The 23,549-nt window shown below is 37.3% G+C and overlaps 1 protein-coding gene across 1 annotated transcript; it reads left to right on the top strand.

Moving 5' to 3' along the window:
* Window positions 1-1,569: 1,569 nt before the first annotated feature.
* On the top strand, window positions 1,570-22,956 carry LOC146635803 (GRB2-associated-binding protein 1-like). The gene is made up of 13 exons (XM_085348235.1): window positions 1,570-2,104; window positions 10,986-11,114; window positions 12,095-12,260; window positions 13,166-13,358; window positions 14,947-15,626; window positions 17,825-17,907; window positions 18,043-18,152; window positions 18,947-19,236; window positions 19,587-19,658; window positions 21,108-21,204; window positions 21,667-21,796; window positions 22,081-22,215; window positions 22,506-22,956. Exons 1-13 carry the CDS (start codon window positions 2,030-2,032, stop codon window positions 22,689-22,691), a joined length of 2,346 nt encoding a protein of 781 aa, XP_085204361.1. The 5' UTR covers window positions 1,570-2,029; the 3' UTR covers window positions 22,692-22,956.
* The last annotated feature ends 593 nt before the right edge of the window (window positions 22,957-23,549 follow it).

Raw genomic sequence — 23,549 nt, 5'->3', positions numbered from 1 at the left:
TTTTACTGTAAGAAGGTTCCTCATCGCTCTGTCATTTCCCAAGAAAAAACTGACTCAGACATATCAAGTGTAAGATAAATAAGTTCTCAAATGCATGTGTAGACACAGATTGGTATAAACAAAACAAAATCACAAAATCTCCAGCCCAAAACAATTATCTGAGCATAGTGTTTTCATTATTATTTCATTTCATTATTATCAGTCATTATGCAAATACACTGTTTAAAAGACCTGTAGTTAGCTGAGACTGAAGAAGTCACTTGGATGAGTGACGAAATGTTTCTCCCACTGAAAACGCTACGTCCAGATGAACAGAATCAACTTTTGGAAAATTATCTGTGCCATTTTTTTTTAAATATAAAGCTTCTGTTTTTTTTTGTTTTTTTTATGTCAGTCAAATTACTATTAACAAAAATAATACATGTACTTCAACTGCAATATAAGAAAGGAATAAATAAATGAGCAACATATAAAGATAATATTGACAATAAATCAATTTATGTGTACATTTTGATATGAAAAAAGTTCAATTATAAAAAAATAATTACTTAAGAATAAAAAAAAATTAAGGTATAATTCAGGAAATATTCAAGCCATGTAAACTGAACTATAGAAGAAGTTCATTAAGTTTAAGTTATTTAGGGGTTCAATCTGATTTTTATGTTTAAGGCTTGAAGTGGAGAATTGAAATTAACATAGTCATTTTACTGATCAATACATTTAATTTAGTATTAATTTATTATTGATGACACAATCTTACTTTTGACAATTTCACAAGAGAAGAAATTGAAGAAAGTGGACTTCATCTAGTATTTAGACGGTTTGAGTCTTTCAGCACTGGAGGGTGCTGTAGCCTCTCTTTTACCAATATAATATATTTTAAAGAAGTCTTTAATTTCAAGTGTACTTGGAATTCTGGAAACTGATCAACTTAGGGTTGAGCATAAACCTTAAACAACTTTGAGTGCTCTTTCACACAAGATACCTGGAGATACCAAGGTACATGGATTAATATATAATCATCAATAGACCCCAAGGTTGTTCATAATGGCTGTTGAGCTGTTACTGAATGTGTGCATCTTTTTTAAGTAGAAATTTAAAAGAAACAAATACATGCTGTTGGAGGAAAAAATGTTTTTTTCTTGTTTTGTTGAACACGTTTTCTTTTGTTGATATCAAAGGTCTCGTCTGTCATAGTAGACCCATACTCATGCTTATTATATTTAGAAATCTAATTTATCCATCAGTTTATTCAACTTATGTCCATGCCATGTTCACTTTATATTAAAGTAGACATCTTCCTTTTCCCTCGCACATTTTCCAAAAAAAACTGCATCCATATCCACAGGGGGAGTTTCCTGTTACACAGAGCAGGAGGAGAATGGGAGGAGTGATGAGGAGGAGGAGGGAAAAGAGGGTGGAGAGGAGAGCAGGAATGTCCGAGCTGAGGCATTGTGTTCAGTTATCGCACAACCACAAAAAGCGAGAGAGTGAGAGAAAGGAGGGAGGAGGGAGGGAAGACTGACTGCTGGGAAGTTGAAGCTTTCTCAAAAGGAGGTGTGACTCAGGCGTCGACGGGTGAACAGAAGCTCTTCCATGTGTGGATAGAAACTGCTCAACTGATTTATTACAGCAGGATTTTACTTAAAAACAGACTGGAAACCTTAACTTATTAAAAGTCTGATTGACAAAGTGGAAGCCTGACCTGCACATGTACAGATCAACTGACTGGATCTCAGACTGGTGTGAAGCTTGGATGCCTTGTTTACCGATTTAAAGCCAAAGCAGCTGATCTCAAATCTGGTTGGATTTGATCATTGTTAACAAAAAAGAAGACTTACTGAAAGGACTAATGAACCTATGTGACATTCGATTGGTTAAATGTACTTGACTGTTGGAAATTCATGGTGATCAACTGAATGGTTGCCTGCTTTGACACATTACTGGCATCCTGATCAACTGAGGTCCATCTGATTGGTTAATTGATAATTAAAGAAGCGCTGCTGGAGCCATATTTGTTGGCATCGGGATGAGCGGAGCAGGGGACGTGGTGTGTGAAGGGTGGCTGAGAAAGTCACCCCCAGAGAAAAAACTGAGGCGCTATGTGAGTATTTTATTTGAATTTGAAACACTTGAAAAAATTAAACATACAAAAAACTGTGCATATGTTCTGTATATATATATGACTCATCTTTGTGATGTCCAGTGTGGATATATGAAGTATCCTAAAGCTGTACAAAGATTTTTAATCAGGAGTACAACTGCAGAAGTATTACCAACTGTTCATGGAGGTTTGTCTCTGTAGCATTTAATTAAGTTTAAAGATTTGTCTCAGTTTCATCAGTGTTTACACAGTGAGTCATTTCCTACAGTTACACACTCTTGATTATAAAACAATAAAAAACATCCATCCTAACACAGCTGTCAACTAGACAGGAAGCAACACTGTAATGCTACTTGACTTTGTAGTACCACATTATAAAATACAGAGAATATTATTTGTAATTCTACAAAACTGTCTATGGTTTACACCATCCTTCACATTAAGACAGCTGAGATAGGCTCCATCACCACCATGACCGTGAACTGGATTTGCAGTTAAGAAAATAAACGAATGGATGAATTTTTATTTCTAAAAAATGAGAATTCAGACATTATTTATTTGACCCCATTCAGAATACAGCTAATACACAAGCTAAATCTAGAGAAAAAGAAAAACAGCTTGATTGTATGCTATATTTTTAGCACAGCTACAATATTTTTACTACAGTTAGCATATTAGCGTGCAAGCTAGCTGTTTGTTTATTTCAGTAAATATGCAGACTTTTAATTACAGCTAGCACAGCAGTCAATATCCTTAAAGTGAAATCTGTAGCTGTTTTGTATTTGTATTATATTGTAAGACAATTTATTTTTGAGTCCTTTCTCTATAAATTTATGTAAAATGCATACATTGTTACATGAATAAACCCAACAATGTTCATCATTAATCCCATTATCTTTGAAAAAACAAAAACAAAGATGTGACACAGATAAATACCAGCCACTGGTATTAATAAAGTTTATTTAAAACGGATAAAACTCAGTCAACAAGGCTGATCCTTAGCTGATATATTAGCCCTACAAACTGACTGTTATACAACTTGTCATTGGAAACATAACTAACTTAAAGATGAGCTACAAAATTGCTGCAATGTAACTTGTAATCTGATAAACATGCAAAATGAATGAAGTGTACAGTTCTAGCTGCTGTCAAAAGAAACAACTGTTTCTAATTACATGTAAGCCACAAAAATGTTATTTAGCATTTTTCAAATCCCAAACCTGACAACGTGGCACTGTGCCTGTAATGAATACCAGAGACTTGGACCAGTTTTGTTTTTTTCCTGTATTCTCCTTCACTATGTAGAATAAGTGGAAGGATGGATTCATGAATTCATGCAAGTTGGTGTGTCCAGTTGCACCACAGGCTGCTTTATTCCAGTAAAGAAGCAGCTTAGGCAGTTAGGATCACATGCATGCACCACATATTTGGCATGCCTTACCAGTGAGTTGAGCTAATCTCATCTCTCCGTTCCATATTTTCCCTTGATGTTTTATTCTTTCCATTTCTAAAAAAATGTTTGGTGTGCCTTGCTCTGTGTTTCTCTTTCATTCTTGTGCTCTCTCTTCCTCTCCTATTATCACATGTTTTCCTTTCCTCCTGCCCCCCCCCCCCCCCCCCCCCCCCCCCCCTCTGTCTTTGTGTGTGTGCAGCGGAAAGTGAAGGATAATAAAATAGGTCAGAAGAAAAAGTGATAGGAAGTGAAGCTGCCTTCAATACCAGAATATGCTCAGGGAAAGCTGAACAATTTCCAGATTTGAACCAGTAACTTTTTACGTGAGAACACGGGCCCTCTGAAGAAATAGCTGAAGCAGAGCATCACTAAAAGGCCGGGGAAAAGCACAGAGAAACTGTGCCAGCACTAATTAGGCAGACTTCAATATTCTTCTTAGCTGACGTCGATAGACCCATCGCAGCAGGGAACATTTTTTAGGAGGGAACAATCAGATTTCAAAGAAAGTCGAGTGCTGGAGTTGCACTTTCTTACTGCTTGTTTAAAATGAAGGAGACCGTGCAAATCCATTGGAATCAAAGAAGAAGAGCTGGAGGAAAAGGGAAAAGAAGACAAGAGACGAAGACGCAGAGAGGCGAGACGGCAAGAAAAAGAAAGTTGCTCCAAACAGACAGACCATTGTTGAGTCTGTGTATATATTCAGTCATGATGGTATATACAATGAAATGTGTGCAAAGAAGCGCTGCATGGCCAGCTGTGCCTCTAATATCAACACACTCACACTTAAGCACACAAACACACACAGTCCCCTATAATGGAAGAAGCAGACAGTTTGTGTGTGTGTTCATGTATAGTGGGTAAAGTTCATGGAGTGTACTTCGTCACACACTCCCTGCTCTGTTGAAAGCTGTGTGTGCGTTATGTAATAAACCAATTACACTCAGCTATGCCTGGTTGGACGATGAGGCCTTCCTGAAGATTTAGAAGATTTGAAAACACACGAACACACACACACACGTACACAGACACACACACAGCTACACACACACACACACACACAAACGAACACACACTCTGGAAGCAAACCAGGGATAATGATGACGTAAATTTTGAAACCTTGAGTACAATAACACATGTTTTACACATACACACACACACAGAAGGTCAAACACAGTTGAAGAAAGAGTTGGGTCTGCAGAGGCCCTCTCTTGGATATGTATCACAGTGTGGATACCTCCAAAAGTCCTGCTCTCCATCAGAGCAATGGTGCTCTACAGACAAGTTCAACACCTTGCCTTGAAAAGGTTTGAATGAAGAGCTCTGATTTCATGCGTCCCAGCACCACAGATGCTCAAACACCACTCAGCAGCACCCACAGAGTTGAACGTTACTTAGCCACAGCCTGTAAAGTATGTAGCATTTATGGCACTCGGTAGGATAATGGGATACAATGATCTATCTAAATTGCTGGTGTGAATGGCTCTTATATTTGACATTTATTCCACTCCATTATACGGTTGCATCCGATTAATGCACAGCTGGATGCTACAAGGTCAGTCAGCCATGGTGCACCTGAAATGTTACATTTCACCTCGAGAGCCCTAGAGTTATTCATGATTTCAGTTTTCCAAGTTGAAAAACTCTTAACCTATGACTTAAATGAAATACAGCAAAGCCACATAAAAAAGCTAATTCTGTTTCACTCTAATTTGGGTCCTATACCTAACATTTGTTCAGTGTATGAAACTTTAGGCTTTAAATGGGCAAAGGAGGAAATGTTTTATTTGGAAGCAGATCTGAATCACTGTGTTTACAGCTGTGAGATGGGGCGTTGACCTTAGCTGAGGACATGCTCTCTGGGGCAATTCTAATTTCTTTCTTTTCTCCTTGTTGGTTCTGCTAGTAATATTGAGATCTGGGAATGACATGGGCAGTGATGGGAATAACGGCCTTACAAGTAACGGCGTTACGGAGTCACTTTTTTCAGTAACGAGTAATCTAACTAATTACTATTTCTATCGTTACAACGCCGTTGCCGTTACTAACACGAAAATGCGGTATGGTCTCGTTACTATTTGTCAACAAACAGACGGTTGAAGCTGTGTTCAGCTTACCGCATCTTATATCAGTTGCATGGAAGTAGCTGAAAGTAATCTGGACGCTACAGCTTTAAGCAGCTGCACATGCTCCCGCGGACGGCAATCACTTTCAGGTTGACGATTTCTTTTTGGCATAAGAAGTGTAGCTAGTGGACAAAACAACCGCATGAGTTCTATAGCAACATGACATTTGGTTGTTTAGGAAGAGGGGGAAGTTTTAGGAGTGACGGTGAGAGAGAGAGAGAGAGAGAGAGAGAGAGAGAGAGAGAGAGAGAGAGAGAGAGAGAGAAAGACGGCAGAAAAAGAGAGAGAGCGAGTCTTGAGATGTTGAGAGATTTGTGATGTTTAGTGTGTTTGCAGTGTGTAGTTAATGTGTTGTCTTGTGTAGTTAATGTGTAGTGCTGTGGATAGTTTTGTTTGTGTGTCAGAACAATGAGGCGACTGCTGTCTCCAGGTAGAAACAGGAGTGATACACCTGCTGCTGTGGACAGAGATTATTGTTTTGGAGTGGCACAAATAATTTGTGTGGCATCTTATTGAATGAAGAACAGCCTGTTGTTCTGTAAATAGTTTGAAATGGTTATTTAGAAAATCAAGGTAAAAGGTAAATGACTGCAAATAACTTTGTTGTTTGCAAAACTTGTGCATATGATTTTAAAATTGACAATTTATATTTGCATTTAAAGTTATGAAATATGATTCATTAAACATGTTTGTGGTTGTTACACTAAAAAAATATAACTTTTTCTGCTCAGATTTTATGTTTTTTGTCTGATTTTAGATCAGTTGTGTTAATACAGTACGTCAAAATGAAAACTTAACTGTAAATTCAGACATGTGAGGTTGTGCTGAAAAGGATGATACCAAACAAGGCAAAGTAAATAGTTTTTAAGGGTGAAATGTGGAGGGAAAATCAAAAGTAGTTAAAAATGGCCAATTGTACCCTGGACCCCAGAGGGCTAAACATTTTTTTTAAAGTAACGTAACAGTTACTTTTCAAGTAATTAATTACTTTTAGAATCTTGTAACTTAGTTACTAACTCAGTTACTCTTTTTAAGAATTAATTACTTTTTCAAAGTAACTTGCCCAACACTGGACATGGGTGACAAGCACCACTAAAAAACGAAGCCAGTGACTGAAGAAAAGGACCACACTGAAATACAGTTAAGGCATATTTATCTGGATTAGAAAGCAAACGTAAACAGGAAAATTACCACCAATTATCTCTTGTAATGTTTTCCTTTGCAATCTAAGCTTAACTTCTTCCCAGCGTGACACTTCAAAGACCATCTGAGGAAATTCTGAACAACTAATAGAATGAAGTTGCTATTGGTCAAAGTCATCGATCCATCCTGGTACCTACTGTTTCACTTCCATAGCACAAAATAATCTTATTTCATCGTATCTTGAAATGAACTGTTTACCCCCCAAACATCAAATTCAAATACTTTCAGAAACATTTTGTCAAATATGCCAGTCAAAAAAAACTTGAAGCTGACTAACATTGCATCATAGAAAGGGACAGTGCGTGGAAGCGGGGCCACCAGTGTTTACATCCTGTTACACGAATCATAAGCCAGGACCTCTATTAGTGGGTTGTAGATGTACACTTCCTTCTGTACAGTCATACAGTTAAAAGGTGCAGTTCAGGAGAAAGAAAACAGTTCCTTCATGAAACTGTTCTCTAGAAGTTTTTTAAAATATATTTTTGAGGAACTGGGTCTGATTTGTGGTAAGAAGTGCTGCTGCTGATGTTTTACATGTAATTTAGTTCTATTATATTTAAAAGAAAGCAGACATCTCCAAAATTTGGCAAATGACACCAAGCTAGATAGATTTTAAAAAAGGACGCCAATGTGTTTCCATTTAAAACCTCTAAAATCTATGAAGGAAACTGAGGAGCCTAGCTTCTTAGCATATTCATTTACAGCCATGTTCAAAATATTATTCATCTAAATTTTGTTTACGTTGAAATAAAGCATTTTAGAATAATTTAGTCAGGTTTTTTTTTTTTTAGTTTTTCATAAATGAAACTGTCTGCAAGTGACTGCAAACAAACAGAAAGTGTTTTAAAGTCACATGTTTGCAGTTATGAGAGCTCAGCACTAAAAGGAATGAGAAGATTAGGGATTACAGATGAGAAGATGAGGAACTGAACAGCAGGAATATTGTTATTCAGGTCTGGTGTTAATTTTGGCTTGGAGACAGGATGGAGGAAGTGTTATTTTAGATCCATTGTGCCCTTTTCCTGCTGAGGTCAAAGGTCAAAGAAAGAAACCAAATGAAAGGAGAGGAGGAAAGAAGCTGTTAAAGGAAAAGAGGTTATCTTTATTACTTTAGGTGGATATAAGGCCGCTGCATGGGAGCTGTAGGTGATAGAGAGGAAATGCACAGTGCACAGTGGACATAGGCAACAAACACAGATCAAAGGTAATGCTATAAATGTTTCAGAATAAATGTTGTCCATAGAGGTTACACTTGGGATCTTAAATATAGGAGCAAAAGTATAAACTGGAACAAAGAATATCAGTAATTGTTTGTTAGTGTGTCTATTCTGACCACTGTCTTGGTGATGATAGCAAAGTAGAAGTACAGTTCCAAATAAATAAAATATGTGAGGAAATGTATAATTGGTTGCCATTGTGCTTAAAATTTGATCTTTTTCATCAGATCAGCAACTAAGAGGACGATGAATGGACTGTCCAAATTGTGAAATCAGCAAATGTGGAAAGTAATCTATGTGAGTGAAGAACAGATGTTTCAGAATGCTCTAAATGTTGGTCTTAGACATGTTACTTTCCTACCGTTGGCCTTAGTATAGTAGCCTTAGCATAGTAGCATGCATACCTAATATGGTCATGTTAGCCACACAGCTGGGACTGTGAGCAAAAAGCCCCACCCACCGCCATTCAAGCTTTTTTTTCTTCTTCTGATCAGCAGCCAATCTGAAGAAAGTTGGCTTAAAGAGGAAGGGATAAATAAGAATTGTTTTGAGCTTGGAACCATGCAAACCTACTCTAGAGTACAAGAATAAAAAATAATAACTTAGAAATGAGCACGATAGATTTCCTTTTATTAAGAAGAAAAAAATCTCATATTTGTAAAACCTTACAAAGACATGGAGACAGTCTTATCTCTTGTACTGTGGAACAGAGGAAAGCAAAATGAACGATGCCCTAGACCTGTCACTGCATGGCAGGCATGATGTGGGGTAAATCAAAGTTCAGCTGACCCAATGGATGCAAGAAAAAAGAGGGTGTTTGTAGGCATACAAGTACAAGGATATACTAGCGCAATAAGTAGAAATGCATGTTGACAAACAACCTGCTCACTTTTCCAACCTTCAAAAAAGAACCATTACTACAGGACATCAAATTGTCAGTGAGTCAAGGCAATAATACCAAAGGAAAACTTTTATTCATTTCTGTGATGTCAAGTGAAAAAATCCAAAGCAAAATTAAAAAAGAAAACAGTATTTCACAAACTGGAATAAGAATAGTATTTTTGATACTTTGGTATCTGATTATTGAGAGTCACATCTTTAAAATAAAACAAAACACCAAACACACTTTTTGGCCACTGAAAAAAAATCATGAATATGAAGACAATAATGAAGTGAGTTTTTTCTTCTAATTAAAGTTTTAAATCAAAGTTTTAAATAAAAAAGTCTAAAGAAATGCAATAACTTGGTAGGCAAAATAAGTTATGAACTTGTATAACAAAACCATAGACTGTACATCAAAAATAAATGGGTTTTCTAACAAGACTTCAAAAGTGCTCAGGACCACCTGACAAAATTGAAGGCCAATGATCATAATTTACAAGCCTAAAATCGTTTTTTTTATTTTTTCAGAATCACATGAAACTAATGATCAAGTGTTTATTAAGGGTCGTAAATCACTGTATTTTATTATAATTATATTATTAAATATATTAATTCTTTTAAATTAAAAACATAAATAAACCCAATGAGTCAGTACATAAAATCAAGTCCAAACTGAACACCAATTTAGTTTGACAAACAAACGCTTTCGTACAATGTTGAACTTGTTGAAGTTTGCATGTCAGGTTGTAAAAGAAGTACTTATTGCATAATAACAACATTAAAATTTGATTACCTTTTTATCCCTTTAAAACTAGTGTGTTTCTTAATCTGGTTGCTCCATCATGACTTATTCTAGTAATAGCCTGTGTTACCAGGCACTTAAAAAGGATTTTGCAGGCCATGCTGGTGAGTGATCCAGTCCGCTGCAGCTTGTTCCTGTTACTTTAATTAGAAAGAATCAAAAAGTATTTTCATACTAGTTCTGCCATGTTGCTGCTTTTATCTCCCCAGCACCCAGCAGATCATCAAACAGCTCGAGGGAGACAGTCAATAAACACATGCTCATACTGCCATCTCCCACCGGCATTTCCTATTCAGCTATTTCCTTTTCCTGTCTGGGTTTGAAGAAAAAAAGGTTGAAATGTGTTTTGCCATTCATTACTGTGCGCTTTGATCAAACAAGCACACAAACACATAAACTCCCGCTGAGGCTCAGGCCCGAGGAGTCCATTTTATTTTGTTGAGAAATAGTTCATGAGGATCAGAAAGAATGGATTTAGCTTGTCAGGCCAACACAAAAACATACACACACACATACTGTATTCAGCCTTTTAAACAGAAGCATAAAACTTGTTCCTGTGTTTTAAATGGCATTTGTTCAACCTTTGTAAGAAAAATCTCAGGTTTCTTTAAACTGAAAACCTGAGCCCTGAATGTGAAACTGTGCATTCACGTGTCCCTGTACTGTTATGAAATTTAAATCCTTATTTATGCTCTGCTTCACACCTTGAAAAAAATATCATGACTTCTCTTTCACACTCTGCCTACACACTAATGGCACAAACGCACTGGTTGTGAGTCATGTCTGAAGTATGAGATGCCTTCCTGTGGATCATTTGTTGGAGATAGACCCTACCTGTAATGCCCAACACCTGATGCCAAACGACCGGAGACAAGTGTCAAACATTTAGCAGTTCAGTGGACGTAGGCGTGTGTGTGATGTTTAGTTAGCATTCAAATTCACTGAAGTGTAAAACTTAGGACATGGAGGAAGACAACGCTATTGCGTTTAATGAGTTTGTGTAACGGAAGAAGGACAGAAAAAAAAAACTTCATATAATCAATAACTCACTCAGGAAGAAGACTGAAGTTCAAAGTCCAAAGTAAAAGTCTCAAAAAGATCTCAGCAGTTGGCACACAGGGGTTGAGTGCTTGCATCTTGTCCTGAGATTATTTTTACACATAAAAACCTTTTTTAGTAATAAATCTTTTACTCTGTCTAGGCCTGGAAGAGGCGCTGGTTTGTGCTGCGAAGCGGTCGACTGAGCGGAGAGCCAGACGTTCTGCAATACTACAAGAACCCGCATTCCCGTCGGCCAATCAGGAACATCAATCTGAATCTGTGCGAACAGGTGAGATGACAGATATATTACTATCTCACCTAATGTTGGATTTATGTCTTTAAACATTTTTTTTTTGTAAATATGATCTTATTTGCAAAATAAAGAGAGAGTGTGGCAACACAGATTTTGGTAATAAAATCAGTTCCTGAATTTTCTTTATGAGAAAAGAGAAAGTTTCTCTTATTTCAACTTTGACTGATCTTCTTTTCAAGTTTCTTTCTTTGAGCAGTGCAAGACTTGTAGCACAGAACTACTAATTATTAGATTACACCGAATCACACACTGTGAAAGTCACAACACTAACATTGGTTTGGTAATAATACTAAAAAGATTGTGTTGGCATGGCCACACATGTCTTGTGTGCAGCATAAAATGTGATTTATTTAAGGTGGTTTCTGCTGAATGATCTTCCTTTGACACATCGGAACATTGCAGTAAAGTCGAACTTTGATAGTCTGTCCACAGGGGACGAATTCTTGGCGCACAACCTGGGGATTGTCAGAAAATAGATCATTGTTGTGTTCCTGACCTGGTGCAATCAATTCAGGTCTGGACATTGGGGACACTTTGATTAAAAATTGCTGTTGGGCCAGTGATCATTAGCATAATGGTTGAATTACTTTGACACGGACTGTGATATTTTGTTTTTGGGAAAGTTTGAAATTACAAATCCGCATGCCTGAGTGTCTTCTAAGATGCAATCCAAACATAGCATGTGTGTTGGGACTCGACGGCCCATAGGGGAAGGTTGACCAAATTTAAATTAGGTATGATTTTTCACTTTTTGAGAGACACAGGGAACTTTATGATCACATCTCATAATTTATTTTTTTTCTTTCAAATTCTTTTTGTTTGTTAAATGCCAATTGAATGTATGTATATCATGTACATAGATACTCAACTATGTAAACACTTACACTTAATAAATCCTAAGGGTTGCTTGACTGTTTGACAGTAACAAGTCTGCTCCATTTCTGCCTCTCCGTCAGGTGGATGCTGGCCTTTCTTTCACAAAAAAGGAGCTAGAGAGCAGCTTTGTTTTTGACCTCAGGACAGAAGAGAGGATCTGGTACTTGGTGGCTGAGTCTGAAGAGGACATGAACCGCTGGGTGACATCCATCTGCCTGCTCTGTGGCTTCAACCCTACTGATGATGGTATGCTAAATATCCAATTATTAGACAAGTGAAAAATGCTCCGTGTACCTTTCTTGTTTTGCATTTGAAGTGGATGTTTGCCTGCGTGGGCTGTGGTTGAGTCAGTGTGAAAAGTAGGAGGAGGAGAGAACATGCATAAAGAAAAGTAGACAAGTATGCCTTCACGATTGTGGCTGCCATTGACTCAGACCTGTACAGCAATACATTTAAACAATATAAATATTATGATATTGTTATAGCAGCTTGCCCTTGTACATTTGAACTTTGTGTTCACACGTGAAATGGATCCTTTGAGTTAAACAGTCTTATTTGTGTTTATAATAGATGGATGTTTTATCAGAGGTTTCATATTCTGAATAAATTTGATATAACAAATATAAATTTGATTTTTTGATATAAATTTGATATGATACAATGCAACAAATCAGTTATTTTTTTTCCATATGTTGACTGTAAAATCAATGGTTTCTTTGTAATTAACATAGATCTCTTTAGGATTAAAGTTATAGAAAAAAACATGTAAAAGAGCTTCTGTAAATTCACACATGAAGTAAGTCACCGCTTTACTAAACATCTATTGTAATGCAATATAGTTTTTGCATCATCAATACTGCACCACACTCCAGTTTATTAAGGTTTTCCAATGTTTTGCTCAGATAATCAACAAATGTATGTTAATATATAACATATAAATGATAAATATATTGGTAGCATTTCAATAAAATGCACTTCAGCACAACAGGAAGAATAACAAACTGCTGGTAAAATATGCATTAAAAGTATTGAAGTGGCGTGCCTAATAAACTGACATGACAAATACTGGCTGAGCTTTGGGACCTTTGAACAGATTGTCTATAAGGTTTTTAATTCCTGAATTAGCTGATTTATTTTCTTTCATTGTACAGTTCCAGAAAGACCTCTTGTCTCCTCCTCCACCTCTGCAACATCTATGACCCCAGTCAGTCACACCACCACCATCTCTACGATGACAGGGTTAGTCCCACCACCATATGACCCGGTGAGTGTGCGGCACATGGAGCCTGACCGGAATTCAGAGGAGGATTACCTGTGGTTATCACAATGCCAGAGTCACATCAGGTAAATAAATGAACACAAGGATACAATAAGACAAAAAAAGCCTAGTCATTAATGTCTTAAAGCTCATTTTCCCAGCTTAGTCTTAGACCAAACATGTTTTCTAGGAGGTTCAGGCTTAATCCATGCCTGGTAAACTCTACATCTCAATTAAGATAGATTAAGTTACAATAGGTTACGGCCAGATTTTTTTTTCACCTAAGTCTAAATGATTTCCAACTACTTAGTAAAGGTTATCTGGTGAATTTGTCTGTAAACAATTTAATCCTCTTTTAAGGATAGTTTTAAAATATCATAGAAAGATATTTTTCTGAAGATTTAACTTTAATTAAATAAGCAAACATGTCATAGATGGAATATCTCCAACATGTAGTGGATGGAAAAATCGAGATACAGAACACTTGAAACAAACCTGATGGATATTGTATATATAGTATATTGTATGTATACAATTACAATATTGTTAGGGTTTTCTAACTAGACATCGCGAATGTATGAGGGGACATGATTGTGCAATTGAGGGCCATTGCTCATGAAATGACTTGTCAATAACTGAGTAAAAAAATCCCAGCTTCATCATCCTTTTCTACTTCAGTGCATTAGGACCATAATCTACAAGTTAATCTTCCATTCAGTATCACTTGAAACTCACGATCGAGACACTAAACTCATCAGGAAACTACTGAAGGTCATAGATTAAGGGATCTTATGGCCATTTTCCCATAGATTTCTATGCACCCAGAAGTCTTTTTGCATTAATTAAGTTATTTAACTTTGAAGGTATACTTAGAATTCCTAATGTGTTAATAAATCCTGTTGTTAGCAATATCATTTAAGGTAACAGAGCAGCGAATTAACTTTAGACGTCTTCTGAAGCCTTTAGAATTTCGCTAAAATTTTAACCTCATAGAAAGATTTGCGGTTTCTGTAAAAACTGAGTTAAAATGCCAAAATGAGTCCAGAATCTATACTTAAACTCTAACAAAACTAATAAAAACACAATGATAGAAAACAGAATTATAAAAGACAGCCTGTCAGATCTGCAAGTTTTGTTTAATATATCTAGTTAGTTTTTGTTTTAGTCATATTATTGCTCAAAACAAAATCCTAAAAATGCAAAAAAAACTTTTCCACTCTGACTCCAGTTCCACTCCAGTTCAGACTAAAGAGAACCAGCTGAAGATAAATCAGCGAAACTACCAGAGTTACAGGTTCAGACGTGTTGACTCTAAGAAAGGGGATTTGAGATTTATCTTGGATCACACCCACGGAAAAGGTTGACTTCATGAAACTTCATGGGAGAGTTCCTCAGAACAGCACAATAAAACCTATTTTCCTCCTCAGTTGGAAAATGTTTGATCTTTCCAGACACGTTTAGTTGTTGAGGTTTGAACCCAAAGCCTTGAGTGGACTATGATGGGAAAAATCAACAATAATTGTAATGCAAAGAAAACCTTTCTATTTTATTCGTCTTTGTTTTTGACCAAAATAAACAGATAAACTATACAACTTAATAAGGAAAAAAAAAAAGAAAAAACAAACTCTTTTTATTCAAGTCTTTTTGTTGATATCTCTCTCTTTCTTTTTGTAGGGCTCCTTTAGGGTCATCCACATCTCTTGAAACTGACTACAATGACAACCTTTACCCGCCTCCCTCTGCAACCTCCTCCTCTTCTTCTTCTTCTTCCTCTCCTTCCCTCCTCCCCAGCAGCCTTCCAAATCCATCCTACTCCTCTTCCTCCTCTTCTTCTGGCTTTAGAGTGGTCCCTTGGACAGTCACTGCAATGTCGAGCCCTCTCAGCCAGTCTTTAGATGCCAGCACAACCCCTGACTCCCAGAATCGAGCTGGCAGACCCCGCTGTCACCCCTCTCCGCATCCCAGAAAGCACTCCCTGGATTTTCACCTTCGTCCAGTAGCAATACCTCTCAGTGATAATGTGCACTCCAATGTGCATCCAAGCACACACTCATCCACCACTAGTGGTTACCAGATCCCACGTCCAGTATGCACTTCACAACCGCCGCCCCCTCGCCGCCCATCTTCTACCCCTAGTGTGGACTCCCTAACCCAAGCAGAGCTTCATGCCTCCACCCCTACTCCTCCTCCGCGCCCACCAAAACCTCCTGGCATTGCAGCCCAAGGAGAAAGCTCAAAGCTTGCCACACTCCCCCGAACTGCCTCAGAGCCAGAGAGGAGGGATGAGAGTGTGGATGGAGGAGGACATCTGCCAAGGAGCAACACTGTCACTACACCAGGATGCATGCATACAAGTAAGGAGACAATACTGTCCTGACATTGATAATTCAAACAAATAATCCTTCAGATTTCAATGCCAAAACCAACATTTCATTCATTAGATTTTTTATTTTTCACACATTCAACAAATCAGATTTAGGGAGTTCTTTAAGGAGCCTTTGAGATGCCAGTTGATGCATTTTATTTCCTCTTGATTAACGTCAATACACACAACACCTGAATATGAATAAACATAATGTGCAAATAACAGACGAGAAGATGTTTCTGTCTGTCTGCAATCTGAGTCCCACTGAGCTGTCAGTTTGAGCTGGCATTGATTACACATGGGTACCTAATCTTTGTACAGAGCCAAAGACAGACAAAATGAACCTGGTAGTTTTCATGTGAACATTTCTTTTCTTCAGTCTTATATAGTGACCAGCAGAAGTCTTGATCTAGTTATCTCTTATCTGGTATCCACATGTTCGGGCTATAACAATAGCTCTAAAAATGTAGTTGTTGTCAAAACAAGTCGACCTTCTGGCTGGTGTGTTCCATGCTGCATTTGGATTCAACCAGGCTCGCTGTTTTTGACATTTTATAGTCCTTGTGCTAAGCCAATCTATAAGTTCTAGCTGTAGAACTAAAGATAAATCAGTGCCAGTGTAAGGCATTGATTTAGCTGCCAAAATGCTTTACCGTGTGTACCATGTTTAGTGGATATTAATCAGCTGTATGTAACTTAGGCTGCAATTTAAAGCAGGATAGGTTTTACACAGCAGGTTCATTAAGGTTTTATTGCTGCTGCAGGAAACTTGTGACGTAAAAGAGACTTTATGAATCTGGAGACTGACAGCGTTGGATGGTAATTCTCAGTTGGTTCTTCAGATCTTTTTGTTTTAATTGCCATTATGCAAACTTGTAATGATCCAGGTTTCATTATGTTTTATTGTAGCTGACTTTTAAAACTAAACAGTTTTAAAATTTGTTGCTCTAAACAAAGTTACTGTGATGTCACTTCTGGATTTGCTGGCTCTTACTTTGAAGGCTTTTGGTGTTTCGAAACCTGATATGAGGAGTGAGATGTAGATATGACTGAAACCCTACGGAAGATTGTGATCTCATGCTTTTTTTTCATCAGTTGAACATAAATTTAATGCTGTATTCAGAGAGATAGAGATAGACCTCCCTTAATTTAACAAACAAGTCAGGCTGTTTTACCACTAATTGCCCTGCTAGTTATTAAAAATAACGCAGCTTTAATGCACGTCACTGGATTCATTTTTCAAACCAGAAGACAATGTTCTTGTTCTTCATGAATTTTATTGAGATAGCATTTTTTTTCTACTCTTCTAAAACACCAACCACTAACATTTTTACCATTTTACATTTGTCATTAATTTAATCACCAAAGTGTCAGATTCAGAGTAATAATCCCACAAAAGGTGCAAACTAATGAAAACTGGTTCACATGAGAACACCTTCTGGTACCAGATGTGCCTACTTAGTAATATTCAGAGACAAGTTCATGCACATTAATGTTGTACTCAGTTCAATGCTAAATCTTTTTAGGAGGCTGCAATCACTGTTTGCCATCTGATTTTTAAACCTCGTACCTGAGGGAGATTATGCAGAGCTAAGAAGCTTTGTTGTGCAGAGCTAGCAGTTCTGAGGGATTATATTGTTACAGCTGAAACTGTTTGTGCATGATTGCTCCATAATTTGATTCATTAATCAAACGTGAACTTTGCCCAACAACAGCACAAGGAGATTTCTTTTCTTTTGTTTTTTTTAATCCACATTCTCTTTCCAGTTCTATGAAGTTTCCATCATAAAGAAACAGCTGCTTTCAAGTATATCTAAGATAGATTCATGCAAGCTCAGACTTGTTATTTCATGCATGTGGTTGTCCCACCTTCTTAGATTACCCGCCATGCGTATTCAGTTTCACATTTGGTCAAACCCACTGTACAAATGCTGTTTGTGTAAATGCGTGTCAGCAGAAGTCTACGATCTGCAAAGGTATACAAGTAGTTGGCAGTTTACTGGAAGAGCTTTGCCATTGGAAAGAAAATCACTTTCACTTTCACATCTGTAGACAAAAAACAAAAAAAACAACAAAAAAAAAAACAGCAAGAAACAAATAAATAGAAAGCCAAAACAAGTTTGTCTGTTATCATTGAACAGAGGATTGAGCTACTCATGGATTTTGTCTCAATACTTTCTGTTTCAGGTAGCGACTCTTTTTACATCCCTCGGTCTTTGTCTGACAGAGCAAGCATGTTTGATTTCAGTGAGAGCTTTAACAGCTATTTTGTAAGTTGAAACCTCCAAAATAAAATAAATGTTAACTTTGAACGACTATTCTATCTTTTATCTCTTTCTGTTTTATCATGGATTTATAATTTTACAATGAAAAACAACCTGCATTCTTGATCCATTCTTTCTCAGTTTAACAAAGGCATGGTCCCTCTGGGTAGTGTCTGTTCTGAAGATGATGATGTGGATGAAAATTATGTTCCCATGAGCGCTGCCACCTCTGAGCCACCGGTTGCACCCAGGTCTGTAAGAATTACGACACGTAAAATAAAGATTTCTTTCTTAAAATCAGCCTCTCAAATTGTCATCTGCATGATGAAGCTGTTTTAGGTCCTCTCTCTTTAAGATCCCACTTCGTGAAATTCCACTTTCTTCTAATAGGCTGCCCCTTACTTTGTAGTACTCAAGTGGATGAATTGGCCAAATCTGGCACATTTACATAGTTCATGAGCCCTTAGTAGACTATCAATCAAAGACGCACAGACACACAAACAACTTAATGTGAAAAAAATACAGGTATGACAATATTTCAAAAACATATTTGTATTGTGTTGAAGAGCTATCAAATGAAGATGAACACAGTTCAAGGTGCAAGGAGTTGATGTAACCTTTATTTAACAAAGCAAGTCATAAAGACTGCTTTGTTAAATAGCAGTCTTTATTAACAAATAAAAGCCTCCCAAGCAAACACACACTGAAAAAAAACACACACCTGCTGATAAAACACTAACCCCTGGTGGTGGCTTGATGTCAATCAAAATTTTCAGAGAGTTGTTACAAAAGGCACCTTTAATCTTTGGACTAAAACACAAGCTAACATCACCTCACATGTAAGGAACTACTTATAACTATTAGTAACTACTTCCCTCACATGTGCTGTACCAATGTACTAGTAATGTGACGTGACAATAAATTTGATTGATTTGATAAACCTAATGACAGCCAATGCTGTGATGAAAAGAACATCTGGGACATTTGAAATTGGAATTTACAATTCAGTAACGTTAATTTCTGATTAATTTTATTCTTCTTCCAGAGTGCCTCCACCCTCAGACCCCTCTGCCCAGCTCCAAGAAGGCAACTACGTCCCTATGACCCCTCTGACATCTTCATTTCCTACACACCCCACCACTGTCATGACTGACATGGCATCTCTCGGGAGGCAGGTGCCTCCCCCTGCGCACATGGGTTTCCGTAACTCCGCCCTGACTCCCCTTGCTCCTCTCACTCCGCCGCTCAGGAGAAATACCATGAACACTTCTGCTGGAGGCGAACAAGAAGCCGTGCCCCCTCCGATCCACCGCAACCTGAAACCACAACGGAGAGGTTAGCGGAAACTTAGTGGGAAATTAAGTTTTGTGTTAAATTTAGTATCATTCTACTGTGAGAGCTGGAAGCTGTAACAGAGCCTTGATGTAAAAAAAAAGAAAAAAAAGAAAAACTCCTTACGTTGAATTAAATAATGTTCCCTTTAAAATATTTTGTATTTTCAAGCATTTTGGTGATTTGTAAAATTCACCTAAATAACCACAAGCATATTTCTAAGGAAATGAACTAGAGTTTAAAAACCAGATTCTGTCTGTTCATAGTAAGCATTAATGTAGCATTAGCTGAGTTGCTGTTGCAGCACTCTTTGGTAAATGCCATCTGTTTTGCGGTGTTGCGTGTCTCTGCAGGGGTTTGTGCCAATCAGCCGGTGGACAGAAATGAGAGCCAAACTCCTGAGGAGCTGACAAATAAAACAAGAGGTACAAACTATAACACACATTTACATCAACACTTAGTTTTCTCTTGATATTTAAGACAATATTAAAATTATATGGCTGAATAATAATGAAAACAAATAGAAAAATCAAAATTTTGCCAAATATTTAAAATTCTAGATATAAAATATTTGCTAATCATCAAAAAGTAAACATTTTGCATGATCAGCGAACAGTCCAGCAGAGGTGGAAGACGTAAAAGAAGCTTTAAAAAATGATTCAAAGTGTACAAGTGTAATCACACCAGCAGAAGCTGATGCATCCACTGAAGCAAGTAAATGCAGTAAAACATCTGAACCTTAGAAGCCATGAAAAACACTGGTGAAAGGGGCTTTCCATCAGAGCTTCTTGTAATTACTTCCCACTTCATGATTCCTCTTTTTGCTTTTACTCAGCTTGTCTTGTTCTGTAAAATCACATTTTGTTGTTTGTGCTGACAACTGATTTTTTTCTTTTAAATTGTGGTTTGAAGACAATACACCCACTTATAAAATGAAACAGTTTTCAAACTTTGACCCTAAGCTTTCTGTTCCTGAAACACTTGGCTGTTTCTCCTCTGTGGTGACTCTTTCTCCCCCCCACCCCCTCAATATATGTCATTTCATTTTGTTTTAATTATTCACCTGCTCCCACTTTGCTCAACAAGCCTGCACTACAAGAGCACGACAGCCACACACACAGCGACACGAACCAGCTGCTGCTTATAGAAACGTTCACATTAAATTTTAAAGTCTTCACAGTCAGGAAACTGTTTCTGGACACGCAAGGAAAAATCCCCCACCTGATTTTACTTCCTATAAAAACTTTATTCTGTTTTTAATTACAATAATAAACATTAAAAGCCAACATTAAAAGTATTACAAGGATGCTTTGGCACCGTTTACAGTTTTTAGTTGTTTTCAAAGAGTGGTTTGTCCAGATAAAAGCAAAATGTCTGTCAAATTTGTCATATATGTGACTGCTGGCTGGGTCAGACATTAGATGGTAATCTGTCTTTGTTTTTTTTCCTCAGCCTGCAGGTCTGCGTCAGCCTGCTTTCAGTTGGTCAATACAGCAATAAAACAATGAAGTACACGTTTTCACTCAAATCACCAAAATTCGACAGCTGAACTGAAAAAAAAGGGGGTTTGAAATGACTCAGCAACTGAGGAAGACAATGAATATATTTAAAAAATCAGACCTCAGGTCTTACTTTTTTATGTTAAACTGTGAAATTTTTCAAACTCGAGGCTTAAAATAAACAATGCAATGCTCTTTTTTTTTTACTGCTGACTAAACAGCTCTAATCACAGATATAAAGGAAGGACAAGTGGAAATACAGTTTTCTTGTTCTCATATCCTGAAAACAAGCAGCCCCTATTTGAGCTAAGCCTTACATTATTTCAAACTGTAATAAGTAAAGCCGCCCTTTTCTCCCCATCTTTTGTCACCCAGTAAAACCAGCTCCTCTGGACATCTCTTCAGTGCAGCAGGACTGGCAGGAAGTCCCCCCTCCAGTGCGCTCGCCTGTAACACGGACCTTCACCCGTGGGTATGTTTGTTTGCGTGACATGATCACGTTTACTGCAAGGTCAACAGAAAACTACAGAACACAAATTTACTGCCTGGAACGCTTTCAGAGTAAGAGAGAGGAAGGATGTGTTAATAGCTGAGCAGCAATCTACTGCCACCCTGTGGTGCTTAAGGGTTACTACAAGGACTTTTAGATCATCTTACAACAGCAAGATGTTGTAATTTAAGTTAATAAAAGAAGAATGGAGTAGAATCAGTAAATATAAATACTAATTAACAGTAAGTAGTTACTCTGTAGTAAAAACTACAAAGTAAAAGTTTTCTTTACTCAGCCATCAATAGAATAAATATTGATTGATTTGTCTGACCAACAATCTATAAGTCAGCAAAATTGAGATGAAGTTTTGCTTTAAAAGCAAAAACTACCTAATCTTAAATCATCATGTAAGATTCATTTTATATTTATGTGTTTGTGTGACAGACCTTCCAGTCGTCGGACGGTCACGCCGAGCTCTGCTCACAGCTCTTCACCGTCCTCTGATTCTGATGACCCAGATGACAACTATGTTGCAATGATGACCTCTAGCCTCAGTTTCAGTGCCGGCGAGCAGGTAAAACACACACATCTCCCCTGTTTTGTTCCATTTTTTCACAATGTTCCAACTATTCTTGCTTTCTTTTTCCCCATTTATTCTTCTTCATCTTTTATTCTTATTATATTGAAAACATTTGGCTCATGTTTTGTTATTTGGGGCATTGTTTCCCTTCTTTCTTTGAAATATATTCTAATACCTGATTGTGAGTACCTTCCATCTCTCTATCATGTCTTAACATTTTTTTCTTTCTTCTAGATTTCATAACTCCTTTACTAAACTCTCTACGTTACGGTTTACAGTCTCTGAGACTTATGATGCACCGAGCTTCAGAGGGCGGAGTCAACAGCCCTGTGTTACGACGAGCCAGAGATGACAAGCAGGTGGAGTACCTGGACCTTGACCTCCACACTGGACAATCAACACCAAGCAGACAGGTAAACCATCTCTCGCTGTTTCACTCTGTCATTCCACATGAGTCATAACATTCAATTAAATGTGCTTTTATTTCTTTTACTGTTATACTATATAGCATATGCATTATTTAATTAATAATTTGTCATCAGATATAAATAATACATTTTGACTGTGATCATTTTGTCTGACCACCAGAGGGCACCAATGGATTACTTTCGTTTTTCCGAGTAAATAATCTAAAAAAAACCCCAAAAACCCCAAACTCCCAAAAATCATATAAATCTTTCTCATTGTGTTTCTGTGCAACCAGAAACGCTGCACTGGAGAAGGTTTAACCGGGGGCAGTGAGCACGCTGGAGACGGCGAGGATCAAGCACGAGGCCAGCGTACACGTGTGGACTATGCAGTGGTGGACCCCAAAAGGACCAAGGCCCTGAGGAGCACGCGAGAAGCACGGCATGCCGGGAGGATGTCTACGGAGAAGAATAAATTATGAAAAACGCACAAACACACACACAAAGTTCAAAACGTGCTTCTTATCCAGGAAAAGAATAAATATAACTGCAATCCATTGGTGGACAAAGTGACTGATGGACTGTTATAATCTTAGAATCATTACGTTAATATCAAGTATCTACTTAGGAAAGTATTCACATCCTCAGACTGTTTGGCAGATCTGTTAAAATGAGCTTGGGGCATGCAGGAACCATCTACAGCCCAGTATATCAGCTGATATACATCCCACTGGTAAATATCGTATAGGGCTCATATTTACAACAGATTACTCTTGTTTTTTTGTTTTTTTTTTTTTCTAACAAAGGTATGTTGATGATGTGAATGCCTTGATTGGCAGGTCTTGCAGTTAGTCATACAAAGCTGTTGTCATTAAAACATGAATATCAGATAGTTTAACTAAGTTATTATATAAAATGTACAGTAGTTTATAGTAACAGTTCCTTTTTTTATTTCCTCTCCACACTACAAAACCACACCACACTACCATATTTTATTATTTAGTTATTTTATATAAAATGAAAAATTTTCCTTGGTTATTAAAACCTTCAAATACCCAGAAATCAAAGTCACATTTGCAGAAATAAAGGACATGACCCTGTTCTCTAAGATGACTTTCAGTGGCAGCGTAGAAACCCTTAGAAAAGGCAAATATTCTTTGAATTTTAGAGTTTAAATCACCAGCAGGCATTTGAAGATAAAAAAAATCTAAAAATAGAAATGTATGTTAAGCAACACAATGTCATATTAATATGCGCGAATGATCTGTCAAAGGATGGTGATGATTCGACACAAAACTGCCCCTTTCAAAACCACAGGTCGACTTGTCAGAGTTTTTGGA

The sequence above is a fragment of the Diplotaxodon limnothrissa genome, linkage group LG3 (assembly GCF_057381915.1).
Source record: "Diplotaxodon limnothrissa isolate DT_005_m linkage group LG3, D_limnothrissa_male_GT1.1, whole genome shotgun sequence".
Taxonomy (NCBI): domain Eukaryota; kingdom Metazoa; phylum Chordata; class Actinopteri; order Cichliformes; family Cichlidae; genus Diplotaxodon; species Diplotaxodon limnothrissa.
Note: the sequence above shows the minus strand (reverse complement) of the source record. Positions and strands in the feature narration are given on the sequence as shown.

Coding starts and splice junctions, on each gene's coding strand:
- LOC146635803 (XM_085348235.1), top strand. CDS start 2,030: ATGAGCGGAGCAGGGGACGTGGTGTGTGAAGGGTGGCTGAGAAAGTCA. Junction 15,627..17,824: donor ACCAGGATGCATGCATACAA/GTAAGGAGACAA, acceptor TTTCTGTTTCAG/GTAGCGACTCTTTTTACATC. Junction 19,659..21,107: donor GCTGACAAATAAAACAAGAG/GTACAAACTATA, acceptor TTTGTCACCCAG/TAAAACCAGCTCCTCTGGAC.